Raw genomic sequence first — 22627 nt, forward strand, 5'->3', positions numbered from 1 at the left:
CCAGGTGCAGTTGTACAGAAATTGTTTTTGCTCCAGAAATCATACTTTTAATTTACTCTGAGGAATCCATTAATGAGGTCATTATCAACAATGCGTACCACTGCCAAAAAAACCCGAGCTTAAATGAAAGCCATGAATCTTTTTAACAGTATTACTTGCTCCTTAGAAGTGAATACACCTGACTCCCACTTGGTCTTCTCATTATGGTCTGGCAAGGCTGAGCAAGATTTAACTGCAGAACACTGCAATAACATTATCTAGGCTGCATTATTAGATATACCCAAGATAATACAGAAAGTGTTATTGAGGACAGTTCTACCTCCTTAGAGTAAATTTGCAGAAGAATTGCATTAGAATGTCTAATAATAGGAGGGAACTTGTAGCTACTTCCATGCATAGCAGTTCTGGCAAGGTCAGATGAGTTACAGTGTGTACTATTTATATAACAGGTATTCAGACTAGGGCCATGTTTATGTGGGCCAAATGAAGTGGACTCACCTTGCAACTGCTGCAGGGAGTCACATGAAATAAGTCTGGATTTGCAGCAGAACTGCTGCTTCCATCCATTAATCCAGAGCAACAAGAAATGGAATTTACGACAGAGCTTCCAGAAAGTTTCAAAGTTTTTCCGGTGACTTTTCTCAGGGCCCTTCCACATAGGCATGTAACCCAGAATATCACTGCAGATATTCCGCATTATCTGCTTTGAACAGAATTATCTGAGTCCAAGCTGCCATATAATGTAATTCAATGTCAATTTTATACAGCTGTGTGGAAGGGGCCTCAGTCCCCTCTCAAAATTACAGTGGGCCCTTGGTATCCACTGGGATTTGATTCCAGGACCTCTTGCGGTACCAAAATGCCTGTTACATACAATTGTGTAGCAAAGTGGTGTCCCTCATTTAAAATGGCAAAATCAAGCTTTGCTTTTTGTATTTTTTTTCTTTTGTAACATTTTCAAGCTGTGAAAGGTTGAATCTGTAGATATAAAGGATGGATTATGCAGCTTTCTCTCCTATCCTTAGTCATTACATGAACTCCCAGCCCCTGTGCCCAAAGCACATTATAGATCAGATCAAATTCCAACTGTTTCATAATATCCATGTGCCTATTTTGGTCCAGTCAGACCACCTACCCTTATCTAATCATTAGAATAAATATTTGAGGGAGGAAAATGTATTACTCTGTTAGTTCCAAGACATAAATGAAATGTAGTTATGAAATACATGCTTGCAAATAAAATGATTGTCTTCAACATATTCCAATGCTCTTTTAGAAAGCCATGCTTAGACCACACTCCTACATACATTTACTTTTTTTATCCTTGAGATAAGTAACTTTCTTTTCATCTGTGACTTTCTCTTGTTGTATATACCTGTGTTGTTTGCCAATATTGTTTTTGTATGCCAATAAAGGCTGTGTGTGTTTGTGTGATTCAAAGTGGATTTTCTCAAGGAAAGCCTCTTTCAGTTTGAAGGACTCCCTTCCTTCTCCTGCTTTTAAAAAGTTGTATTTCTTTTCCTTACCATGAAGAGCAATTTGAGGTCACACAACACTGGCTGTTCCATTTCAAAATGGCTGTAGATGCAATTTCTGCTTCTGATTAAGAAGGGCAAGACTCTGCCCTCTCACCTCCTCAGCTCAAGCTAGCTCCTGCTGAGTTAACTGAATGCAAAGTACAAAGTGCATTCAGGACTCTTCCTTTTGTCTGTACTCTGGTCTGCACAATCTCACATGGAGTCAAATCAAATTCCTGCAACTAAAGCAAAAACTGGGAACATTTTCAAAGGAGCCAAAAAAGTGGGAAAGCAAAGATGTAGGCATGACTACTCAGCTAAACTGGAAAGAGACTATTCCCTCAGAAGACTTGGGCAGAAGCGGACGTTGTGCTTGTTTCATATATCACTGGCCAGTCTTGTGTTGAGTGGCAAGACAGAGGTACTCTTTCATGTTGTTGTTCATTCGTTCAGTCATCTCCGACTCTTCGTGACCTCATGGACCAGCCCACGCCAGAGCTCCCTGTCGGCCGTCACCACCCCCAGCTCCTTCAAGGTCAGTCCGGTCACTTCAAGGATGCCATCCATCCATCTTGCCCTTGGTCGGCCCCTCTTCCTTTTGCCTTCAATTTTCCCCAGCATCATTGTCTTCTCTAGGCTTTGCTGTCTCCTCATGATGTGGCCAAAGTACTTCAACTTTGTCTCTAGTATCCTTCCCTCCAATGAGCAGTCGGGCTTTATTTCCTGGAGGATGGACTGGTTGGATCTTCTCGCAGTCCAAGGCACTCTCAGAACTTTCCTCCAACACCACAGTTCAAAAGCATCTATCTTCCTTCGCTCAGCCTTCCCTAAGGTCCAGCTCTCACATCCGTAGGTTACTACAGGGAATACCATGGCTTTGACTATGCAGATCTTTGTTGCCAGTGTGATGTCTCCACTCTTTACTATTTTATCGAGATTGGACATTGCTCTCCTCCCAAGAAGTAAGCGTCTTCTGATTTCCTGGCCACAGTCTGCATCTGCAGTAATCTTTGCACCTAGAAATACAAAGTCTGTCACGGCCTCCACATTTTCTCTCTCTATTTGCCAGTTGTCAATCATTCTTGTTGCCATCATCTTGGTTTTTTTTATGTTTAGCTGCAACACAGCTTTTGCGCTTTCTTCTTTCACCTTGATTAGAAGGCTCCTCAGCTCCTCCTCGCTTTTGGCCATCAGAGTGGTGTCATCTGCATATCTGAGGTTGTTAATGTTTCTTCCAGCAATTTTCACCCCAGCTTTGCATTCATCAAGCCCCGCACATCGCATGATGTGTTCTGCATACAAGTTAAAAAGGTTGGGTGAGCGTATGCAGCCTTGCCGTACGCCTTTCCCAATCTTGAACCAGTGTGTTGTTCCGTGGTCAGTTCTTACTGTTGCTACTTGGTCTTTGTACAGATTCCTCAGGAGAGAGACAAGGTGGCTTGGTATGCCCATCCCACCAAGAATTTGCCACAATTTATTATGATCCACACAGTCAAAGGCTTTAGAATAGTCAATGAAGCAGAAATAGATGTTTTTCTGAAACTCCCTGCCTTTCTCCATTATCCAGTGGATATTGGCAATCTGGTCTCTCGTTCCTCTGTCTTTTCTAAACCCAGCTTGAACATCTGGCAACTCTCGCTCCATGTATTGCTGGAGTCTTCCTTGCAGGATCTTGAGCATTACCTTACTGGCATGAGAAATAAGGGCCACTGTAGTCTTTCATAACTTGTCTCAATCCAGGTTTTTTATAGGTGACCAAGGAGACAGATATTAATATGTAGCAAGAGAAAGGCAAAATTAGGGTCATGGGCTGATAGAAGCCAGTATGGTATTGTGGTTTGAACATTGGATTGGGACTCTGGAGACCAGGGTTCAAGGGCTTCATCACATTAAGATCGCATTTTGCTATGCATTGTGACGAATCCAGTGGGGCCCAGCGGGAGAAGGGGGAAACGCATTGCCCATCACCTGGCTTCCCCTTCATCCCATCCCATGGGAGAAAGCTTCCCCTGCCTGGCTTCCCCACGTTGTTACCTATTCAACACGGGAAGTCCGTTTTACTTCCACAGTGGCTTATGCCTCTCCCTCTTCACTTGCACCATGGAGCCTCACAAGAAGTAGATCTACATCATGTAATGGGAGCCAGGAGGCTCTGTGCCACAAGTGAAGAGGGAGGGTCCTACAATAGACAATTTTGCCCATCTGATGAGGTATCAAATTTTTGCTCAGCCATGGAATGCCACTGGATGACCTTGGCCAAGTGTCACTCTTTCCCTCTCAAAGGCAGACGAAGGCAAATCTTCCCTGAATCTTTCCAAGAAAACCAAGTGTTAGAATCAACTTAGAGCTTGATAAATTGGAAATGACTTGGAAAGGATACAACAACAGCAATGACAGCAACAACATAGGTGGGTAATACAGGTTTATGTTATAGGGCCAGAGGAATTAATGTTGTATATATTCAGGAGAAATTTGGGCAACTGTGTAAGGCTAGTTAATTTCAATAAATACATTTATTCTCATAATGTTTTCCCAGCATCGTTATAGAACGGAGGCCAATCATCTGATCTGCTCCTGCAGAATTCTGGGAAATGTAGTTTAGGGAAGCTGAGGACCTCTCCAGCTGAGAATTTCAAAACCTCAACTATGTTTTCCAAACTTCTGCAGGAGTAATGTGGACGATTGGCAAACAATAGCTTCTGTTCTATAATGCTGGTGGGAAAACATCCTGTGGCAAACAAAAGAAAATTGAAAAATTGATTTTAAGTGGTTGGAATTCCACCTAGGAAGATCAGCTTGAAACCTTGGAGTAATATTTTAACTCTTCGGAAATACTTTCATTATTTAGATGGTTACACCAGAAAAAAAGCAGAAATCCTTATTCTGAAGATTGATGCCTGAAGAACAATGGTCTCGTGTCTAGTCAATTGTATTAGGCTGATCTATATTTAAGCATATTTACATAAAGATGGACCAAGGATTATAAGTACAGACAAGATTCTGTGTGGAGGGTGAAAAATATGCAATACATTTTATATTAAACTAACCTTGCTAATAGCCACTTCCTAAATATTCCTTTGCTATTATGTCTCAAGAATTTCTCTTTTTGATCTTATGGAAAGCTGGTAACCCTAAGGCACACCTCACAGAAATTTATTTGATTTTTTTCTTTATTTACAGTGTAACTGGGGTAATTTAATTCTTTCAAAGTGTGGATCTTGAGCTTTTTTTTCCCCACAGGTGTATGTAGAGGATTCTTGCAGTTCCCTAAGCTAATTCACAAGGTCCACTGCTTGTGAATCTTGTGAATTCCAGTGGCAGTTCCAATGGTGTCAGGTGCTCAGGGAACAATTCCAAATGGGCTGACCAAATGTCTGAATGAAATTGCCATATATATGACCATAGTACACCTGCTACAATCAAGAAATCTGAAAAACACTAGGTCTTGGAAGGGTGTCTGTGAAGGAACTGAACAAGATTCTAATGCATCAAGACATATCAATGAATTAAAGTTGTTATGCTCCATGCATTGTATTTCCAATCTCTATGTTTGGTTGTTAAAGCTTGATGATGAAGAAAGCTATAGGAAGAAAATCAGCTTCTTAAAAATGTATTGCTAAAAGACCAAGAAATGGTTCCCAGAGCAAATCAAGCCTTAACTCCCCCTAGAACAGTGGTTCTCAACTTGTAGGTCCCCAGATGATTTGGCCTTCAACTCCCAGAAATCCTAACAGCTGGTAAACTATTGAAAATAGAATTAAAGAACTAAATCAAGAAAATGAATCAAACATGCAGGCAGTGAAATTCCTGCAAGAACCAAATGCCTTCAGAAGTCAGTGGAACAAGATGAGGGAGTGAGGTGGGTAGATTTCCTGAGTTCCATCACCTTGGTGTAGCAACAGTGAAGGTCTCTTCATATATTTTGAGATGAGGGACCTTCAAGACAATTTCCCTAGCTTATCAAACCATACAAACAGGATTCTGTGGTTTTGTTGTTGTTGTTTTTTCAGCTCCTAGCTGCATAGGCTGTAATTTAAAGGCAATCTCCAGCATTTTTACTGAGTCCAAAAATGGTCCGGAAGGGAAGCCAGTCAAACCGATTTTCAGAAAGAGGAATAATGTGCTTCAGAAAATATGGTTCTAGTCAAAATGTCAGTCATAGCATTTGAACCAGCAGACATTTCTAAATCCCTTTTAAAGGCAACACTGCTTTTTCAATAATAATCCGATCATGTTTACTTTTCCAGACTAAAGCAGTTACTACAACAGCTTGAGCAGGAGCACACCTGGCCACAGTTATCTGGGAACTCAGGGACATTCTCAAACTATAGGCTTCATTCTTGAAACAGAATGCAATACCTTCCAGAAAAGGCACTATCTCTTTCCATAATATTTCATTTTTAAATGTACAAAAATAGAAGTAGGGTGCCTGTAGATTTTGTTTGGCTAGATCCCTTCTGACCCCTCAGGGTGTGATGGAGATTAAAAGGTTGGACAGCACTTCCATTATCTAGTCTAGCAATTTCTTTCCTATCTGCTGTCATAGCAGATAACATATATGTATTTCTTATGCCAATGTCAATTTTCAGTTATAAAACTTTGATTGTAGTAGTTTTCTCAGCAGGTTGGGAGACCAGATGCAGCTTTGGTACAAGGCTAAAATAGGATTTCTGGCGGAAAACCAGGACACTAAAAATAATTATTAAGCTTATCTGCAAGGGAAAGGGCATGAGAATGGGGATTACAGAATGTAAGGGCTGGTTTTCACAAAGTCTGGCTGGGTGGCAGCTGCTGTTTATGCTTGTTTCAGCTTGACTTGTTGCATGTCAAAGCAGTCGGGCATAGTCCGGTGGTGTTCACAGAGCTCAGTATGCCAGGCCCACAAAATGGATTTAACTTTCATATACACATAGCCTGAAGTTAAATTTATTTACAATATTTTGAATAATTTTGTGTGTGAAACAAAGTGTGTGTGTATTAAACCATCAGAGGTAGTAGCACAGCAAATCACATGGACAATGTTGGATTCTGGAGTATTTTGAATTTCAGAATTCCCATAAGGGATACTCAACTTGTATTTTGTTTATCCTTATTTGTTTATTCAATTAAAGGGCCTCGGGAAAAGAAATAGTAACTGTCCTATAATACAGAACTAGTGTGTGATGAAAAGTGGAATTGGTATGGTCATATAGCACCTTCGTGCAGTTACTGTGGGTTCAGTACTATCATGGTTTCCTACTGAAATCTACCCTGCTTTAATCCTATTCTTGCATGACATAAAAAGCTCACCCAGATGCTGTGAGTTTTCCAGGCTGTATGGCCATGTTCCTGAAACATTCCCTCCTGTCATTTCACCCAATCTGTGACAGCCATCCTCAGAGGTTGTGAGGTTGTTGGTAACCTCACTTGCCTGGTTTCCAGCAAACCTCACAACCTCTGAGGATGCCTGCCATCAAGAGAGAATGCTTCTGGAACATGGCCATACAGCCTGGAAAACTCACAGCATCTGGGTGAGCTTTTTATGTCACAGCAACCCAGTAATTCCAACCACGAAAGCCTTCAACAACAAATTACCCTGATGTCTTCATGGAGGGAGCCCTGTTGCACAGGCTGCTCCAAGCTTGACTCAGGCTGGGATGAAGTCTCACTATGGCTGTCAACAGTGTGAGATCTGAAGTGAATCACACTCTGCAGAGTATTACAAGACCTACTGGGATTTCTGGCATGCCTAAATAAAGTCAGCTTTTTGGGGTCAGGTCTCCAGTGCAACCCACTCTCACATCCTTGGTATCATCATATTCCTTTGTGAATCCCTAGGCTACAGCTGGTCACGTTCAGGAATTAGGAAGACATTTCTATGTGTTATCATAGCATTCTGTTTTCTCATTTCCTGGAGCTTCATGTAGGACTTGGCTATCCATTTCATGTGGGTTGACTTTTTTTTTTACGGCTTTGCCACAACTGGCATTTTTAAAAGGGGGAAGGGGGCATCAGGCACAAATTAAATTGGGAAAATTAAATTGGTAGGAGGGAGACCTGAGTTGCTGGATGGTTAGTAGAGGGGAGCAAACATGCCATTTGGGCATCTGCAGGGTGTCTCTCCTCTAACAGACCGTTTTTTGCTTGCTCCATAGATTGGCAAATATGGCCACATACCTTGCTTGTCATTAGTTGGTTTGGTAACCATGGGGCCCATTTTCTCCTCCCCTCCCCTCTTCTCATATACATTTGCAAAGGGGGTTTTATATTGTTTAGATGTATCTGACTTAAAGTGATGGCCATCACGCTTAACGCATAACTCGGTGTCCTACCTTTCCATCTCTGGACAGTGTTTATTGCCCTACTTGCTTCTTGCTTTTCCCCAACTAAATATTAACAGATTATTGTTAAATACATTTGTTTGTAATGTCTAGTTCAAGCTAGAATCTGTTCAAGTTATAAAAGGAAGATCTTCAGACTGTGTAATGACATACTGAAAAGGAGAACTGAAGTATCTATTGTGCAAAAGAATGATAAGGGCTTTTTTGGCAATGATGATCAGTGATTCATTGTTATATATTCCTTTCTAAGTTTACATAAAGACAACATTGCTTTTTTACTGTGCCTAAGTAAACTTGGAAAGATATAAATGAAGAATGTTTTATTTAAAATTCCTTCCTGGGATTTTTCTGCATTTCAGTTAATCACTACAAAATTACATCCCATGAAGATTAAGAAATGTGTTTATTTCCTGATTATAATGAGAGGCAGGTGTTGCCAGTCTCTCAGGAGCAAGCATGCAGTTCCTTCTGAAAATAATGGAAGTATGAGACAAGTTAGCAAAACGTGTTGTTAAACTTCCTAGCAAGGCATTTCTTAATACCGATAGTAGTTCTTCTCTATCACCAACACATACACACACACACACAGGCAAAAACCCAAGTCTGTGTCAGCTGAAAATATGCCTCTGGAACTGGTACTTCCTAAAGTAATTATGCACAGTAATTTTAATTTAACTTCTCAATTTCTTTGAAATACACAAGACTGGTACATTAGGCTTCTATTGGTTTTTAGAACAGTTGAAAATACTCACTTCAATTTCAACTACAGCCTTAAAATAGTTTAAACTTACAGCATATTTAAAATGGTTAAAATACATTCAAAGTTAAAAACACACCATGCAGAGTTCAAGGTCCAAGGCCATTCCAAGGTCAAATTGCACATAATTGCCCTAATTTTCAAAAGCCTGCTCCCAGAGCCAGATTTTGACTCTCTTTCTGAAGGCTAGTAGGGAGGTGGCTGATTTGATATCGCTAGGAAGGGAATTCCACAACTGATTTATAGTGGTTTGAGCTTTAAACTAGAATTGGAACAGTAATCAAATCCCCACTTGGACATGGAAACCAATTGTGTTCTGGGCAAGTCACACACTCTCAGCTTCAGAAGACAGCTGTGGCAAATCCCAACTGAATAATCCATGTCAATAAATAGGTTCACTTAAAGCAGTGGTTCCTAACCTTTGGGCCTCCAGGTGTTTTGGACTTCAACTCCCAGAAATCCCAGTCATCTTACCAGCTGTTAGGAACTGTGGGAACTGAAGTTCAAAATACCTGGAGACCTAAAAGTTGGGAGCCACTGATTTAAGATCACCAAGAGTATGAAACAACGTGCAGACACACAACATCATCATCAACAATTCTCAGTGTTGGCCCCTCGGCTGTGGAACGTCCTTCCTATTTATTATTTATTTACTATATTTTTATACTGCCCCTCTCAGCCCAGAAGCGACTCAAGGCGGTTTACAGTTTGCAATCAATGCCCCATAAATAAAAGACAATCAAACACATTACATATAATATAAAAGCAATAAAACAATTAAAAACCATAAAGTACAAGTCCTTGGTGACTCATCATTAAAATCATTTTCCGTCCCATTGTCCAATTGTTCCATGAGTCTCAATTAATCAGTTATACTGTGTCTGCAAATGCCTGCTCAAACAGCCAGGTTTTAACTCTCTTTCGAAATGTTAGGAGGGAGGGGGCCGATCTAATATCCCTAGGGAGGGCATTCCATAGCCGGGGGGGGGGGGGGGGCACCGCTGAGAAGGTCCTGTTTCTCATTCCTGCCAATTGGATATGTGAAGAAGGCAAGACCGAGAGCAGGGCCTCTCCAGACGATCTTAAGCACCTAGATGGTTCATAGGGAGAAATGCGTTCGAACAGGTAAACTGGGCTGGAACTGTTTAGTGTTTTAAAGGCTAAAGCCAGCACTTTGAATTGTGCCTGGTGGCAAACTGGCAGTCAGTGGAGCTGGCGCAACAAAGGAGTTGTGTGCTCCCTGAGCACCGCTCCTGTTAACAACCTGGCTGCTGTCCGTTGGACCAAATGAAGCTTCCGAACAGTCTTCAAAGGCAGCCCCACGTAGAGCGCATTGCAGTAGTCCGATAGTTGATGAATTGAGTGGGGTCCAGTGATGGTTTTTTCAACAGCAGTTTTATCACAGTTTGTTTTAAGCTCACTGGAATGTTGCCTTCCCGAAGGGAGGCATTAACCACCACCTTCACCCACTTGGCCAATCCCCCTCTGGCCTCCTTTAGAAGCCAGGATGGGCAGGGGTAGGATGCATGTGATTACCTTCATTCCTGGATGAAGGTTGTCTTACCATTGACAGATCTGGCGTTCAACAGCACCATCCTTAATCCAGAGGGACCGCCATCCTAGGTACTCAGAATTACCGTGTCAGGAGAGTGTTTTGGAGCTACTAATGTTCTTCCGCAATCTCTAGGCCAAATTGATAGTCTCCCTTTCCCGTATCTCCCCCTCCCCATTATTACTTTCCCCCGGACAATGGAACTCCCCCCTCCCCCATCATGTTCAGTTCTTTCATTTCCAACCCATGGCTTAACAATAACTGCTTAGTTTGATTATGTTTCCTCTAACAATAGTCCTCCCTTCCCTTCAGTTCCCACTCCCACCCTGTAGATTCTGGACTGCTCCAGCCCTCCCTGAACTTCTCTTCCCCCACAAAATATAATTAAAATTGATATAAATAGGGGTTTGAGTAGCAGCATGGGGGGGGGGGGCAGAATTTCTCCTCAGAGAGTCCATAAAGTGCAGGCAGGCGATAAAGACTGTATAAAGTCTATAAAGTGCAGTCAATATAGAGTCTATAAGTGCTAGTGAGATCTGCCTGTTAAAGTGCAATTAAGATGTTAAAGTGCACTGTAGTTGTTAAAGTTCACAATAGGTTAAAGTATAAAGTGGTCAATGGGAGGTAGTTCTTAGAGTAAAGTGCAGATATATTGAGCAGGCTTAGTAGCACAATGTCCAAATTAATAATAGCAGTAAATGGCTCTTGGTCCAATGTCCACTAGTCTTTGATCCTATAGTAGTTAACATTGGAATAATAAGTCTCCCTCCCCCCAGAAACCGCCTCACAACACCTATGGAACAGGATGTAAATTTCTAAATAGCCAATTTCACTGAGTGGTGAGGCTCATGAGGATGTTGTGACAAAACGCTGAGTAAGATGGCAGACAAGTCTTCCTAGGGATATTAGATCGGTCCCCTCCCTCCTAACGTTTTGTAAAAAAGTTAAAACTTGGCTTTTTGAGCAAGCATTTGCAAATGCAGTGTAACAGGCAAATATAGATCTACAGAACAAGTGGACGATGAGATTGGAAAATGATTTTAGTAAGGAGACGCTGAGGATTTATGTTTTTATTGGTTTTGTATGGTTTTTATATTATATATTATAAGACATTTCCATCTTGTCTTTACTAATAATATAATATAGTAGATTGTATATACATATAATATTTATAATATTATAATGTAATACAATATAATACTAGTAATAATAATAATATAATATTATAATTATATATTTACATTACATGTAATATTACTAATAATACGTATTACAATATAATGGTATAGTGCAATATAGTAATATATAATACTGATATTGTACTATGCTAATAATATAATATATTGTATGAAAATATATCTTGTAAGCCACTCTGAGTCCCCTTCGGAGTGAGAAGGGCAGCATATAAATGCTGTAAATAAATAAATAATAAATAAATATGCTAAATATTTTTAATTGTATTTTATGTTGTTGGGGGCATCACATTGTGCTGACTGTAAGCTGCCTTGGGTCACCTTCAGGCAGAGAAAGGTGGTATATAAAAATGGTAAATAAATAAATACATAAATAAATAAATTTTATTTCTTACCTGACGCTCCTCAAGGTGGGGCACAACACAGTTTAAAAAAACCTCATTAAAAAAACTTCATTTGGAAAGGGGATATATTAAAATGTATTTCTATGAAATACATATATTAAAATGTGCAAAACAAAGATTAAAAAGCTATTTGTTTCATACTTTTTAAATGAAGTTTGGAGCCCAAAGCAGCTCACAATGTAAAACAATATGATTAAAACATCCAAAAAGTATTTTTTTAAAAAAAATACAGTTGTATTAAACTAATGACACTGTAAAAACAATTCAGCTCTGAAGAAAAAGATAAAATGAAATTAAAAACAGAAAACCCTTTTAAAAGTTCATTTTAAACTATACTTGGTCCTTTTTAAAAAAAAAACCATTTTAAAAAAGCCTGTAGGAAAAGAATGGATTTCCACCTGCCAACAGAAGAACAACAGGGTAAGGAAGATGCAGAGCCTAGGGACGGCACTAAGAAGGCCTTCTCTCATGTCCCCACCAACTGTGATTCTGATGGTGGTGGAACTCAGAAAGAGAAAGCTATTACCACAGTGACTAGGTGCCTAACCAGAAGTGAGTGGATCAGGCAGTAAACTAGGGGACCAGGAGGGCATAAACTCAAGAAGAAAGGAATTAAATGAGTTGTGGTTAGACAAATGGGTACAATAATAAAATCAACACATTTTCTATAATGTGTAGTAACAATGGAGGGGCAGCATTCAGATTTTAAGAAGCATATTGTTACTGTTATTATTATTTTTTAAGCTTGTCATCATCTGCTATCTATACTTATGAAACAGGTTAAAATGGATGTCCCCAGACAATTGGAAAAAACCAAACAGGTGTCACATGCCAGTGATAGATCAATAGTTACAGATCAATAGGGGGAAATGTCACATATTATCCACATCTCTAATAGATTGTTAAAGGCAATTCCCAAGTTACAAACAAAATAGATTCTATAGGTTTGTTCTTAAGTTGAATTTGTATGTAAACCAGAACAGATGCATTTTTAAATGTAACACCAGCCAAGAATATGAATATATATTTAGTTTTGGATAGCATAGGGAAAGGTTAACAACCCTGTGGTGTTTGTTTTGCTGTCTGTGTCCCTATTCAGAAGATTTTAGAATATTTGGTAAGAAAGTTTCAATTGAGACACTTTTTCCCCATTACAACGTCTTCAGGATAACTTCTTTGGGAGTGAATTTCCCTTCCTAGGAGTAGATTTCTCTCACTTCCTGTTCTCTCACCCCCATACTTAACTGTGAGTCATTTGTGAGTCAGATGTTTGTAACACAGGACATGTCTGTATTATGTTTTTATTTATATCCTCCTTTTTCTCTCTTAAAGGAGACTCAAAGTAGCTAACAATTCTAAAAATATATAAAAATACACAATACACTATGCAGCACCTCCTCATCAGATGCCCTGGAAGAATACAATTTTAAACAGGAAAAAATAAAACCATATACTTCACAAATGACTGCTGTTTGTCCTATATATTGCATTTTTAAATAAAGTCCCAAATATATAAACATTTTCCTCAAAATATTCCATAGTTATAATTATGAGACACATCTTAAGCAAAGGCCATTATTCATTTTAATAGTGTTTAGTTTTCACTTTTAGGTTCTAAAATGGCGCCATTTGTTGAAACTCTAAGAAAAACTCTACCAATGCTTATGTTATAAAACTAGACACTCTTTATTTTATAATTTAACTAATAGCCCTCAAAGTTCTCACTTGTATACACCGATACATTCATCACTGCAAAAACAATGTTGTTTTCACTTAATTACTCTTGTAACAGATGCTTCCTGTGATTTCTCTGTGCTGGTTCTAAGGCTGAAGAATTTCTACATCTACATAAAAAAGAGGCAATCATCAGATTCTATCTTGTGTTGTTTCTTTTTCTACTGTTAAGCTTAACATCAGATGTAGAGAATTTATGTATAATTTGCATGATTACAGACGAAAAATCACAAATAAAATAAGTTATAGTCCACTATTTTTTATTGGTCGTATTACTGAAGGATTGCTATTTGTTGTGACTTATCATGTTTTCCGATCAAACATTTCCTTTCCTTTGAAAAGTTCAAAACAATTTCTTGTAAGTATACCAAATGTTTATGCAGGAGACATGGTTATAAATTTCAGAATAACACAGATATCTTTTTAATACTCATTGCCACACTCCAATTTTGAGTGCATCATTTATTGAATTTATTTCTAGTTATATTTCATACCCACTCATGTAGTCCAATTAAAAAGAGAGAAGGTGGAAAGAATTAGAGTGCAACATTTCCAATAGTAGATAATTATAGCTTAATAAATTTCACTAATCAATTTATTAAGAAGAAGAAGGAGAAGGAGAAGAAGGGGGGACTCAGGGCAGCTGAATGGTTAAGGATTTGGATCACTCTGTGAACTGGTCTTCCCAGACACAATAAAGTTTTCACTTTCCATCCCATCCTGCCTCATGTTTGTATCTTGTCAAGCTATTAATTTTAGGTTAAGATTAGGACAATGATGCTGGGGAAAATTGAAGGAAAAAGGAAGAGGGGCCGACCAAGGGCAAGATGGATGGATGGCATCCTTGAAGTGACTGGCTTGACTCTGAAGGAGCTGGTGGAGGGACGGCCAACTGGGAGCTCTGGCGTGGTCCATGAGGTCACGAAGAGTCAGAAACTACTGAACGAATGAACAACAAAGGATCACCACAGCAGCAAAAAGAAAAAGAAAAAGCAGTTTTGCTCCAGAAATAATAGTCTATACCAGGGGTCCTCAAACTATAGCCCGAGGGCCAGATACGGCCCTCCAATGTCATTTACCCGGCCCTCACTCAGGGTCAACCTAAGTCTGAAACAACTTGAAAGCATACAACAACAACAATCCTATCTCATCAGCCAAAAGCAGGCCCACACTTTCCATTGAAATACTAATAAATTTATATTTTTATTCTTTAAGTAATAAGTTTAAATTGTTCTTCATTTTAATTATTGTATTGTTTTTAAGAATTTTTTTGCACTACAAATACGATATGTGAAGTGTGCATAGGAATTCATTCATATTTTTTTCAAATTATAATCCGGCTCTCTAACAGTTTGAGGGACTGTGACCCGGCCCTCTGTTTAAAAAAGGTTTGAGGACCCCTGGTCTATACCATAGTCACTTAAGTTATTTTACAGCACCAAGAAAGGTAGACTCTGAAACCAGGAAAACACCAACATTAATTTGGCCCGGTTATCAAAGCTAACCCTCTATCAATCCTATAAAGAAGATTAAGAAATATTCCCCAAAACCTACTAGATCATATTACTTCTAGATTTTTTTTTCAGGATCAGATTTAATTGTTATTTAATCTAACACAGTGCTACCCAAAATAGGGATCTCCTTTATGATGCTATCCATGAGTTTCTAGCTTCTGGTGTCCAGCAAGTTTTCAAGAAATAAGCAACTGCAACAAAGGGCATAAATACGGCACTAGTTCCCCACCAGAAGATGTGAGAAATAAACATATACTTTTTATTGAGTCCTTTCATAGTTTCAGAACCAAAGCTGAAACATACCATTTTGGGAAGAAATGGCATAGTTATATATTCTGTTCAGAACTGGCACAATTTTTTACGTGTGTCCACAGAGTACCATTAGAACCAGATGTAATTTACCTGGCTGTAAATTAGGAGTAAAGCATTTCATTTTCTGACTTGGACTCATGCTCTGCTGTTCCTCTTATGTAAGCCCTCTTTTTGGCTTGAGAGAATACCTTCTGTTGTGTTAAATCTTCATTAAGATAATGTAGTTTTATCTTGCCTAGAGACAAGATTGAACCTGTATTTTGCAGTCTTGGTTTGTGAGCATTGCTAAAACCACAGGCAGGTAACTCCCAAAGATCTAGGGACACATTCATCATACTCCTGCACACCTCGGCTGGTCAGAGCTCACCCACTTAAAACAAAATAGAGAAGTAGAGACTCACTTCAATTTTTCATATGTATAGCATGTGGTTTTACTTTTAAAAGCCAGTCAGGTTTCCTGGAGCTTTTTGCAAGTTTGACTGGCCAGTTGTTTTTTTGGCATAAATGATGGCAACTGGAAGTGCAGGGGAAATCTTACAATCACTGGAGAACTGCATGTGTTCTGCAAATAATGCAATTCCCACCTTTGCCAAAAACTATAGGTTTAAAGTTTGTCTTAACTATAGGTTGGTAAGTTTGCCTTAAACTATAGATATAGATTGGACATCACAGAAAACTGTAATTAGACAAATTGGCAAGTCTGTTCCAAAGTAGGATGTATGGACGAAGAAAGAAGAAAGAATGCTTGAGTTCTTTGCCTGACTACACTGCAATATTACATCTCAGTCAAGAAAATTCATGATCTAGGGCAGTTTTTCCCAAAGTTGCCTCTAAGTGTTTTAGAAAATAACTCCCACAGTTCACTTGACAACATTCATTAGTTAAAGGATAATGGGGATTGAAAGTCTAAAAAATCTGGACAGCACCATGTTGGAGGAAGCCTATTAGCCTAAAATAAATGAAATATTACACTGGCCAGCACACATTTTGGTGCTCCTAATGTTGGCCCTGTCTCTGGGCATATTTTCCCTATTGATTCAAAAAGTGGCACCAGTTTTCCCTTATCGTCTCTAGTTTTTCAAGGTGAGATACAGAACATATACCAAGTGGAAGACGCCCTCTGTTCACCCATAGAAAACCATGGTAACCACATCTAAGAAACTAGAGCTGATGCAGTCTATCCAATGCAATTTTATGAATCAGTGACCTAAATCACCCCAGGAACAGGACTAAAAACCAAAACACCAAGACGTTTTTTCTTGGACTGTGCTATCTAATTGGAAGATATTTCCCAAAACATTAAAATGCAGAACCTGAGGAAAACAGTGGATTGATCAGAATTTTTTTCTTTCCTCATATTCTTTCTTGTTTGAAATGTGTGTCATTGTATGATCAAAACTTTAATCCTTAGAATCAAGTTTCTATCCTTGGCCTGCATGTGCTGACTTTTAGATTTACCTGATCTTACCAGACTTTTTTTCTGACCACAACGGTTTGCACATTAACTAAGATGATATTGCTTGTGGTCTTTCCTTATCACTTTTTCAAACCGACAGCTTTTTTCCACAATTAAAATAACTGCCTGTCTAATTACTTACAATTTTTATCTTTTATAAGGATCCTTCCCGCCCATTGGGGTGAAGTCTCTTTGCCCAAGATTCCTGAGGGAAGGACTTTTAAATAGCCTTCCAGCCCCACATCCTCTGTCACGGGGAGGATCTTTGCCTCCCAGGATTTCCTCTGGTAGGTATTCCAAACAAACAAGTGCAAGTTATGAGGAAGTTTTGGTTCTTCAGATCACATTAAATGCTACAGTTCCTAATTATATTGACTAATATACTTCTTGTTGCACAGGTAGCTACTATTTCACTCTGTATCACAAAAAGAAACTAAAAGGTTTATATAAAGGTGATCAAATGTGTTCATTTATCAGAAATGCACTAAAACTGAACAAAACTGAAGGGATTTTTATAAACCAGTAAATAATACAGTAAAAAACAGGTGATGCCTAGAAAATTCAATATATATTGAATATAATATTATATTCTGCAGTCACAGGCTATAGAGTATACCTTGTTTGTTATGGGTACATAAAATAGTTTGTTTGGCATCTCCTGTAGCATAGAGTTTTCCAAAACCTGCTGTTCTCCGGACAAAAAATATGCTTTTGTAACTTAAAATCATTATGTATTAATTTGCAGCAAAAAAGTACTATTGCATTTTCTAACCAACTGACATTAAGAGAAGCTAGATTTCTACATGCACCTGAGAGTTCATATTTTCCCCCAATGTAAAATAGCAGTCTTTTATAAATTGACAATTAAGAATAGGTTGCATTCACAAATATATGTTAGGAAAAATATTTTTTGAATACCACAGGGGAGCAGTTATTCAGTCTGAAATCTAGATATAATTTGCAGCATTGTAGCACAAAAGACGGGAGCCCCTGGTGGTGCAGTGGGTTAAAGCACTGAGCTGCTGAGCTTGTTGATTGAAAGATCACAGGTTCGATTCCGGGGAGCGGCATGAGCTTCCGCTGTCAGCCCTAGCTTCTGCCAACCTAGCAGTTCGAAAACATGCAAATGTGAGTAGATCAATAGGTACCGCTCTGGCGGGAAGGTAACGGCGCTCCATGCAGTCATGCCAGCCACATGACCTTGGAGGTGTCTACGGACAACGCTGGCTCTTCGGCCTCGAAATGGAGATGAGCACCACACCCCAGAGTCAGACATGACTGGACTTAATGTCAGGGGACTACCTTTACCTTTACCTTAGCACAAAAGACAGGAGCCTTCTTGCTCAGATGAGTTAATCCTCAGTGTAAATTACTGTAATGCCGGTTTGTTAGCCGCCCTGAGTCCCTCTGCGGAGGTTGAGATAGGACGGGATACAAATGTCCGAAATAAATAAATAATGTGCATTTTCACCAAAACATCACTAACCCTCTGACATTGGTCATATTTATGTAATGAAAATCACATTTTTACATAATTCAGAAGACACCATTCTGTTTTGACAGTTAAGGCACATCGCCCGCTATGCCCAATTGGAATTTATTTGCAAGTTTAAGCTTAATTGTATACGATATTAAATTAAACACATTTATGTTCACTCATCAAGAGCATTCCATACACAACCGCATCTTAAAAGTTGCAATGTAATCCTTGGCCATCAGTGGTCCAATAATCTCAAACTTGACAATGTTGGCAACCATATGCACTATTCACCTGAGTTACAGAACCTTCATCTTATTCCTGTTACACTTGATAGGAAGGTTCTTTCAGTAAACAGTGGAAAAGTTATGCTTCAGAAAACATTGGAATGAAAAACTAAAGACATGTTTAGCAATATTTAATTTGAGAACAAAATGTTATTGTGATTAAATGATCCCCTTTTATTTATTTCCAAATAGTGGAAAAACAATCAAGGAAAAATTCCTAAGTCTGAATAACTTTTTAAATCATTGGGCACAAGTGAACTTGGAATTAGGCTTAGTAAACAAAACTCATGTACTCATTCCAAAAACAGTGATGGCATCTTCATAACACACGACAGCTTTGCAGTAAGCTGTAGTTTGCAGGAAACTCTGGAGTGTCCTTGGACTTTGCAGTCATGTGGACAGTTGCATTAGATCCATGTTGACCTAATCCATTCTCTCTGTGTACAATCCATTCTCTATGTGTACATCCCTCTATGTGTGCAGGGAAGTGCAGACAAGGGAATGGGTCATCTTCATGTTTCTATTGCTAGTTCTTGCCATTGCAATCATGTCTGCTGAGGTCAGAAATGGGGCATCCAGTCACTGAAATCAGGATAGTTATTTGCATAATGATTAACACAGCACTTCCACAAAATCATACATATGATTTACTCTTTGAAACTTCCTTTTCATTTTTAAACCCAGTCTCAGACCTTTGTTCTTGCAAGTCTTCAGTTGGGAGCAGGCGGCATTGAACTGAAAATAGCAAGAAAATAACATTTCTATGCAGAAATAGTATTTTCTGCACAAAATAAATCCCCAACGATGTGATTCTGGCCAGTTCTGCATTTCCTTTTCTTAATGCTACAAAAACATGTCTTTGAACCATTTGGCATGTATTTTCAAATATACTTTCTAACTGTAATCCCCACAGTAGGGTTTCTTTTACTGGACATCAGTGGTTACAGCCCTAAGCTTCTCTGATTTCAGTGGGTCTCCTATTTCCCATGAATATGCTATTGTGTCCGGACTCCTCCTATTGCATTTTGAAACATAGAGACTGAAGATACTATGTTGCAGAATTTCCTGATTATGGCATCTACACTCAGTAATCATATGTTGAAAATAATGTTACCTAACAGCACTGGGTTCTAGTCTTTGTCTTGATACATGTTCATGTATGATATTTTATAACATCATACATGATATTTGTTTTAATTAAGTAGTTATTCCTCTTTTATTCTTTCTTTTTTCTTTTTGATGAATTCACATTAATGGTACAAAGCTGTTCAATGTCTTTATAAATCAAGAGATTACATATCATGCCAGAGTAATTTAGGGACATAGATAGTGCTTGCATGCTTTCCTGAAGTGTTCTCTTTTCAGTGTCGAAATCCCTCCAAGTGAGAAACAACACAAAATACTGAGAAACAGGATTTTTAGAGCAAAGATTTGGAAGGATGAGATAGGGAGATCAGAATGGTTTTAAATGGTTGAAGGTTGCATTGAAAACTGAAAAAAAATGGGGGATATAATAATGTTTAACTTAGCTATAGCTATCTCAATCAGTTGCAGATATCTCTGTGAGAGCAGCAGGGATTGAGGGAACATGTGGGACAGTGGTTTGAGTGTTGAACTAGAACTCTGCGGCGAAGGGAAGATGCAAATTGAATGACAAATAATTGTTTTACATGGCACTCAAGCACTCTGCATAAGGATCGTTGTTGTATATCCCTTCAAATTGATCCCGACTTTTATTAACCCTATCATAGAGTTTTCTAGGCAAGATTTATTCAGAGCGGGATTTAGCATTCCCTTTCACTTAGACAGAGAAACTATCATTTGGCTTTTAAAAATGGCTAACTGTAACCTAACTGGTGGTGGTTTAAAATGTGACTACTTTTAACTGGATCTATCGCTTATGAGTTTTTTAAGAGTTATACTCAACACATCTACTGTTATTCTTTCCTAGATATTACGATTTGTCTTTCCTTTGTGGATTTAATTATCCTGTATTGCCTACTTTTATTTATATTGTGTCCCTGTTGTAAGCTGCTCCAAGTCCCCTCAAGGAGAGGGGGCTGGATATAAATGAAGCATTATTATTATTATTATTATTATTATTATTATTATTTGCCCATTGTCATTAAATGGGTTTCAGCGACTGAGAAGGTTGCCCAGAGTTCTAGTCCAGCGTTCCAACTACTAGGTGCCACATGCTCCCTCAGCCAAGGTTAGGGAGTGTGATTTATGCTGTTGAAAGGCTTATCCTTGTGAAAACCTGAAGGAGTTGTTACTTTTGAGGTGTTAATTGGAAATGTGTTTGGATTAGAGCTGAAAATAATTGAGCAAAGAGGATCCATGGAAGCAAGGGGAGTAGAAGCCCCTCATTGCCCAACACCTAGCTAAAAGATAAATGTCTGCCATAAGTGTCTAGTTTTCTAGAAACTAGAAAAATTAGAGTATCAAAACTTTCTAGTCTTCCATGCAGTAGTGAAAAATTATGCATTCGTCAGAAATTATTGTTCTAAAATATCAGCTATTCTTCACTCCCTTTCAGTTTGGCACAGGCAGTCAGCCATTAATTCAATTACCAATTCCTATTTTCATTTGCACTTTGAATGTTGCCCGGAAATAGGAATAACATTTCTCTTGAGCCATATTACTTATATTTAAAGTTGATTTTGAAATGTCAGAAGTTCCACAGATTACATCAATTCATCTTATTTTCAGTTATAAAAGTACAAAGGACTGGATTTGATATGAAAAAAGAAAATTAAAAGTATAAATGGAGAACAAGAAAGCATGTGCAGAATTCAGAATTGATTATGAAACAGTGAAAAAGCAGGAGGAATACACAAACAAGGTTGAGGTATTTAGTTCTAGATAGAGATAAACTAATGAACTGGAGTCATTTTCCATTTTTGATCAGTTACATCTTCAATTCTCATACTTGAGTGATGTGTATAATTCAGCAAACATTGAAAGGAAGTACAGAAGATGCAGGTAAATTCCCTGAATCTGCTTGAAAGTAATTTGAAAACATTGCATGTTTTTCCTTAATGCATGGGGAAAACATGTTCACTGAGCATCTTACAAAGGTTAAGGAGGATAATAATAACTTCTGTCGCATTTTAAAGCTCTGTTTAATAACTGTGAGGCTCAAACCACACAATTATGTCAGGGTTTGTGGGGGGGGGGGTCTTTTCATAAAGGGAAATGAAGGTGAAAGGTGCTGTTAAATTGGTTAGAGAAGAGACTCTGAGAAGAGGGATTAATATTTTCCTTTAAAAATATTAGAAATAACAATACTAGACTACACTACAGTGCTAAAATAGCCCCCCCCCCCCTCGATCAACACCCCAACTACTTGGGGAACATGAAAAAATGTGAGTTAGAAAGCATATGAACTCTTTCTGTTTTCTTTTGTTTGGGGTGGAGGGAGAGAATATCCTGTTTCCTAGTAATATCTATACTAAAACTACATTTCACATTTATGTTTTGTGGTCAACATTCCTTTCTTTACCCAGAAAAACTTCCAAAAATTTCAAAATGAGCCAGGAAGTATTTTTCCACATGAATGTGTTCTTCGAGCTTTGTGTTTTCCTCTATGGATGCCACTGATAATCTGTGGCAAGGCCAATTATGACTTCAGTTAATGGCTACAACTAAGGGAAGGTGGGAACTGGTTTATTTTGCCACACACACACTGGTCAAACAATAAACAAATAATCACTGTATGTTTTAAATAATGTTTGTAGTTCTACAAAGGATAGAGAATTGTTTTGTAATGCATACACGTTTACAATGATGTTAGAGAGTGGAGAGAACCTGGCCAAGTAGTCTATGGCAATCACAGCATAGCTGCAATACACACTATTACAATTCTTTTTTTCAATGACCTCCCAGCACTATTCCTCTGTTGTCTACAGTTTGTGTAAAATCCAATGGCATGACTCCTTAATGGCCAAACAAAAGCGCATAAGTCTGAGTCTGTATGCACACTGTTAGGAAAATGGGTTTTGTGGTCTCTTTCTCATCCTTGTAGATGGTATGCTATTTAGACTTAGGCATTCCCTTACCTTGTTTCAACTTCATCAACAGCTTGGACCCCCTTTCACCTTG

The 22627-nt window shown here is 38.6% G+C and overlaps 1 protein-coding gene across 6 annotated transcripts in view; it reads left to right on the forward strand.

Moving 5' to 3' along the window:
• EPHA6 (EPH receptor A6) overlaps positions 1 to 22627 on the forward strand; it is a 524480-nt gene that overhangs the window by 409280 nt on the left and 92573 nt on the right. For 4 of the 6 annotated variants that reach the window (XM_067466657.1, XM_060770613.2, XM_067466659.1 and 1 more), the window contains one exon: positions 16921 to 17046. The exons of the other annotated variants lie outside the window; for them this stretch is intronic. In XM_067466657.1, coding sequence (XP_067322758.1) covers positions 16921 to 17046 — 126 coding nt within the window. The remainder of the gene's footprint in view (positions 1 to 16920; positions 17047 to 22627) is intronic. 6 annotated transcript variants of the gene reach the window in all.

Source organism: Anolis sagrei, chromosome 3, assembly GCF_037176765.1.
Source record: "Anolis sagrei isolate rAnoSag1 chromosome 3, rAnoSag1.mat, whole genome shotgun sequence".
NCBI classification, from domain to species: Eukaryota; Metazoa; Chordata; class Lepidosauria; order Squamata; family Dactyloidae; genus Anolis; species Anolis sagrei.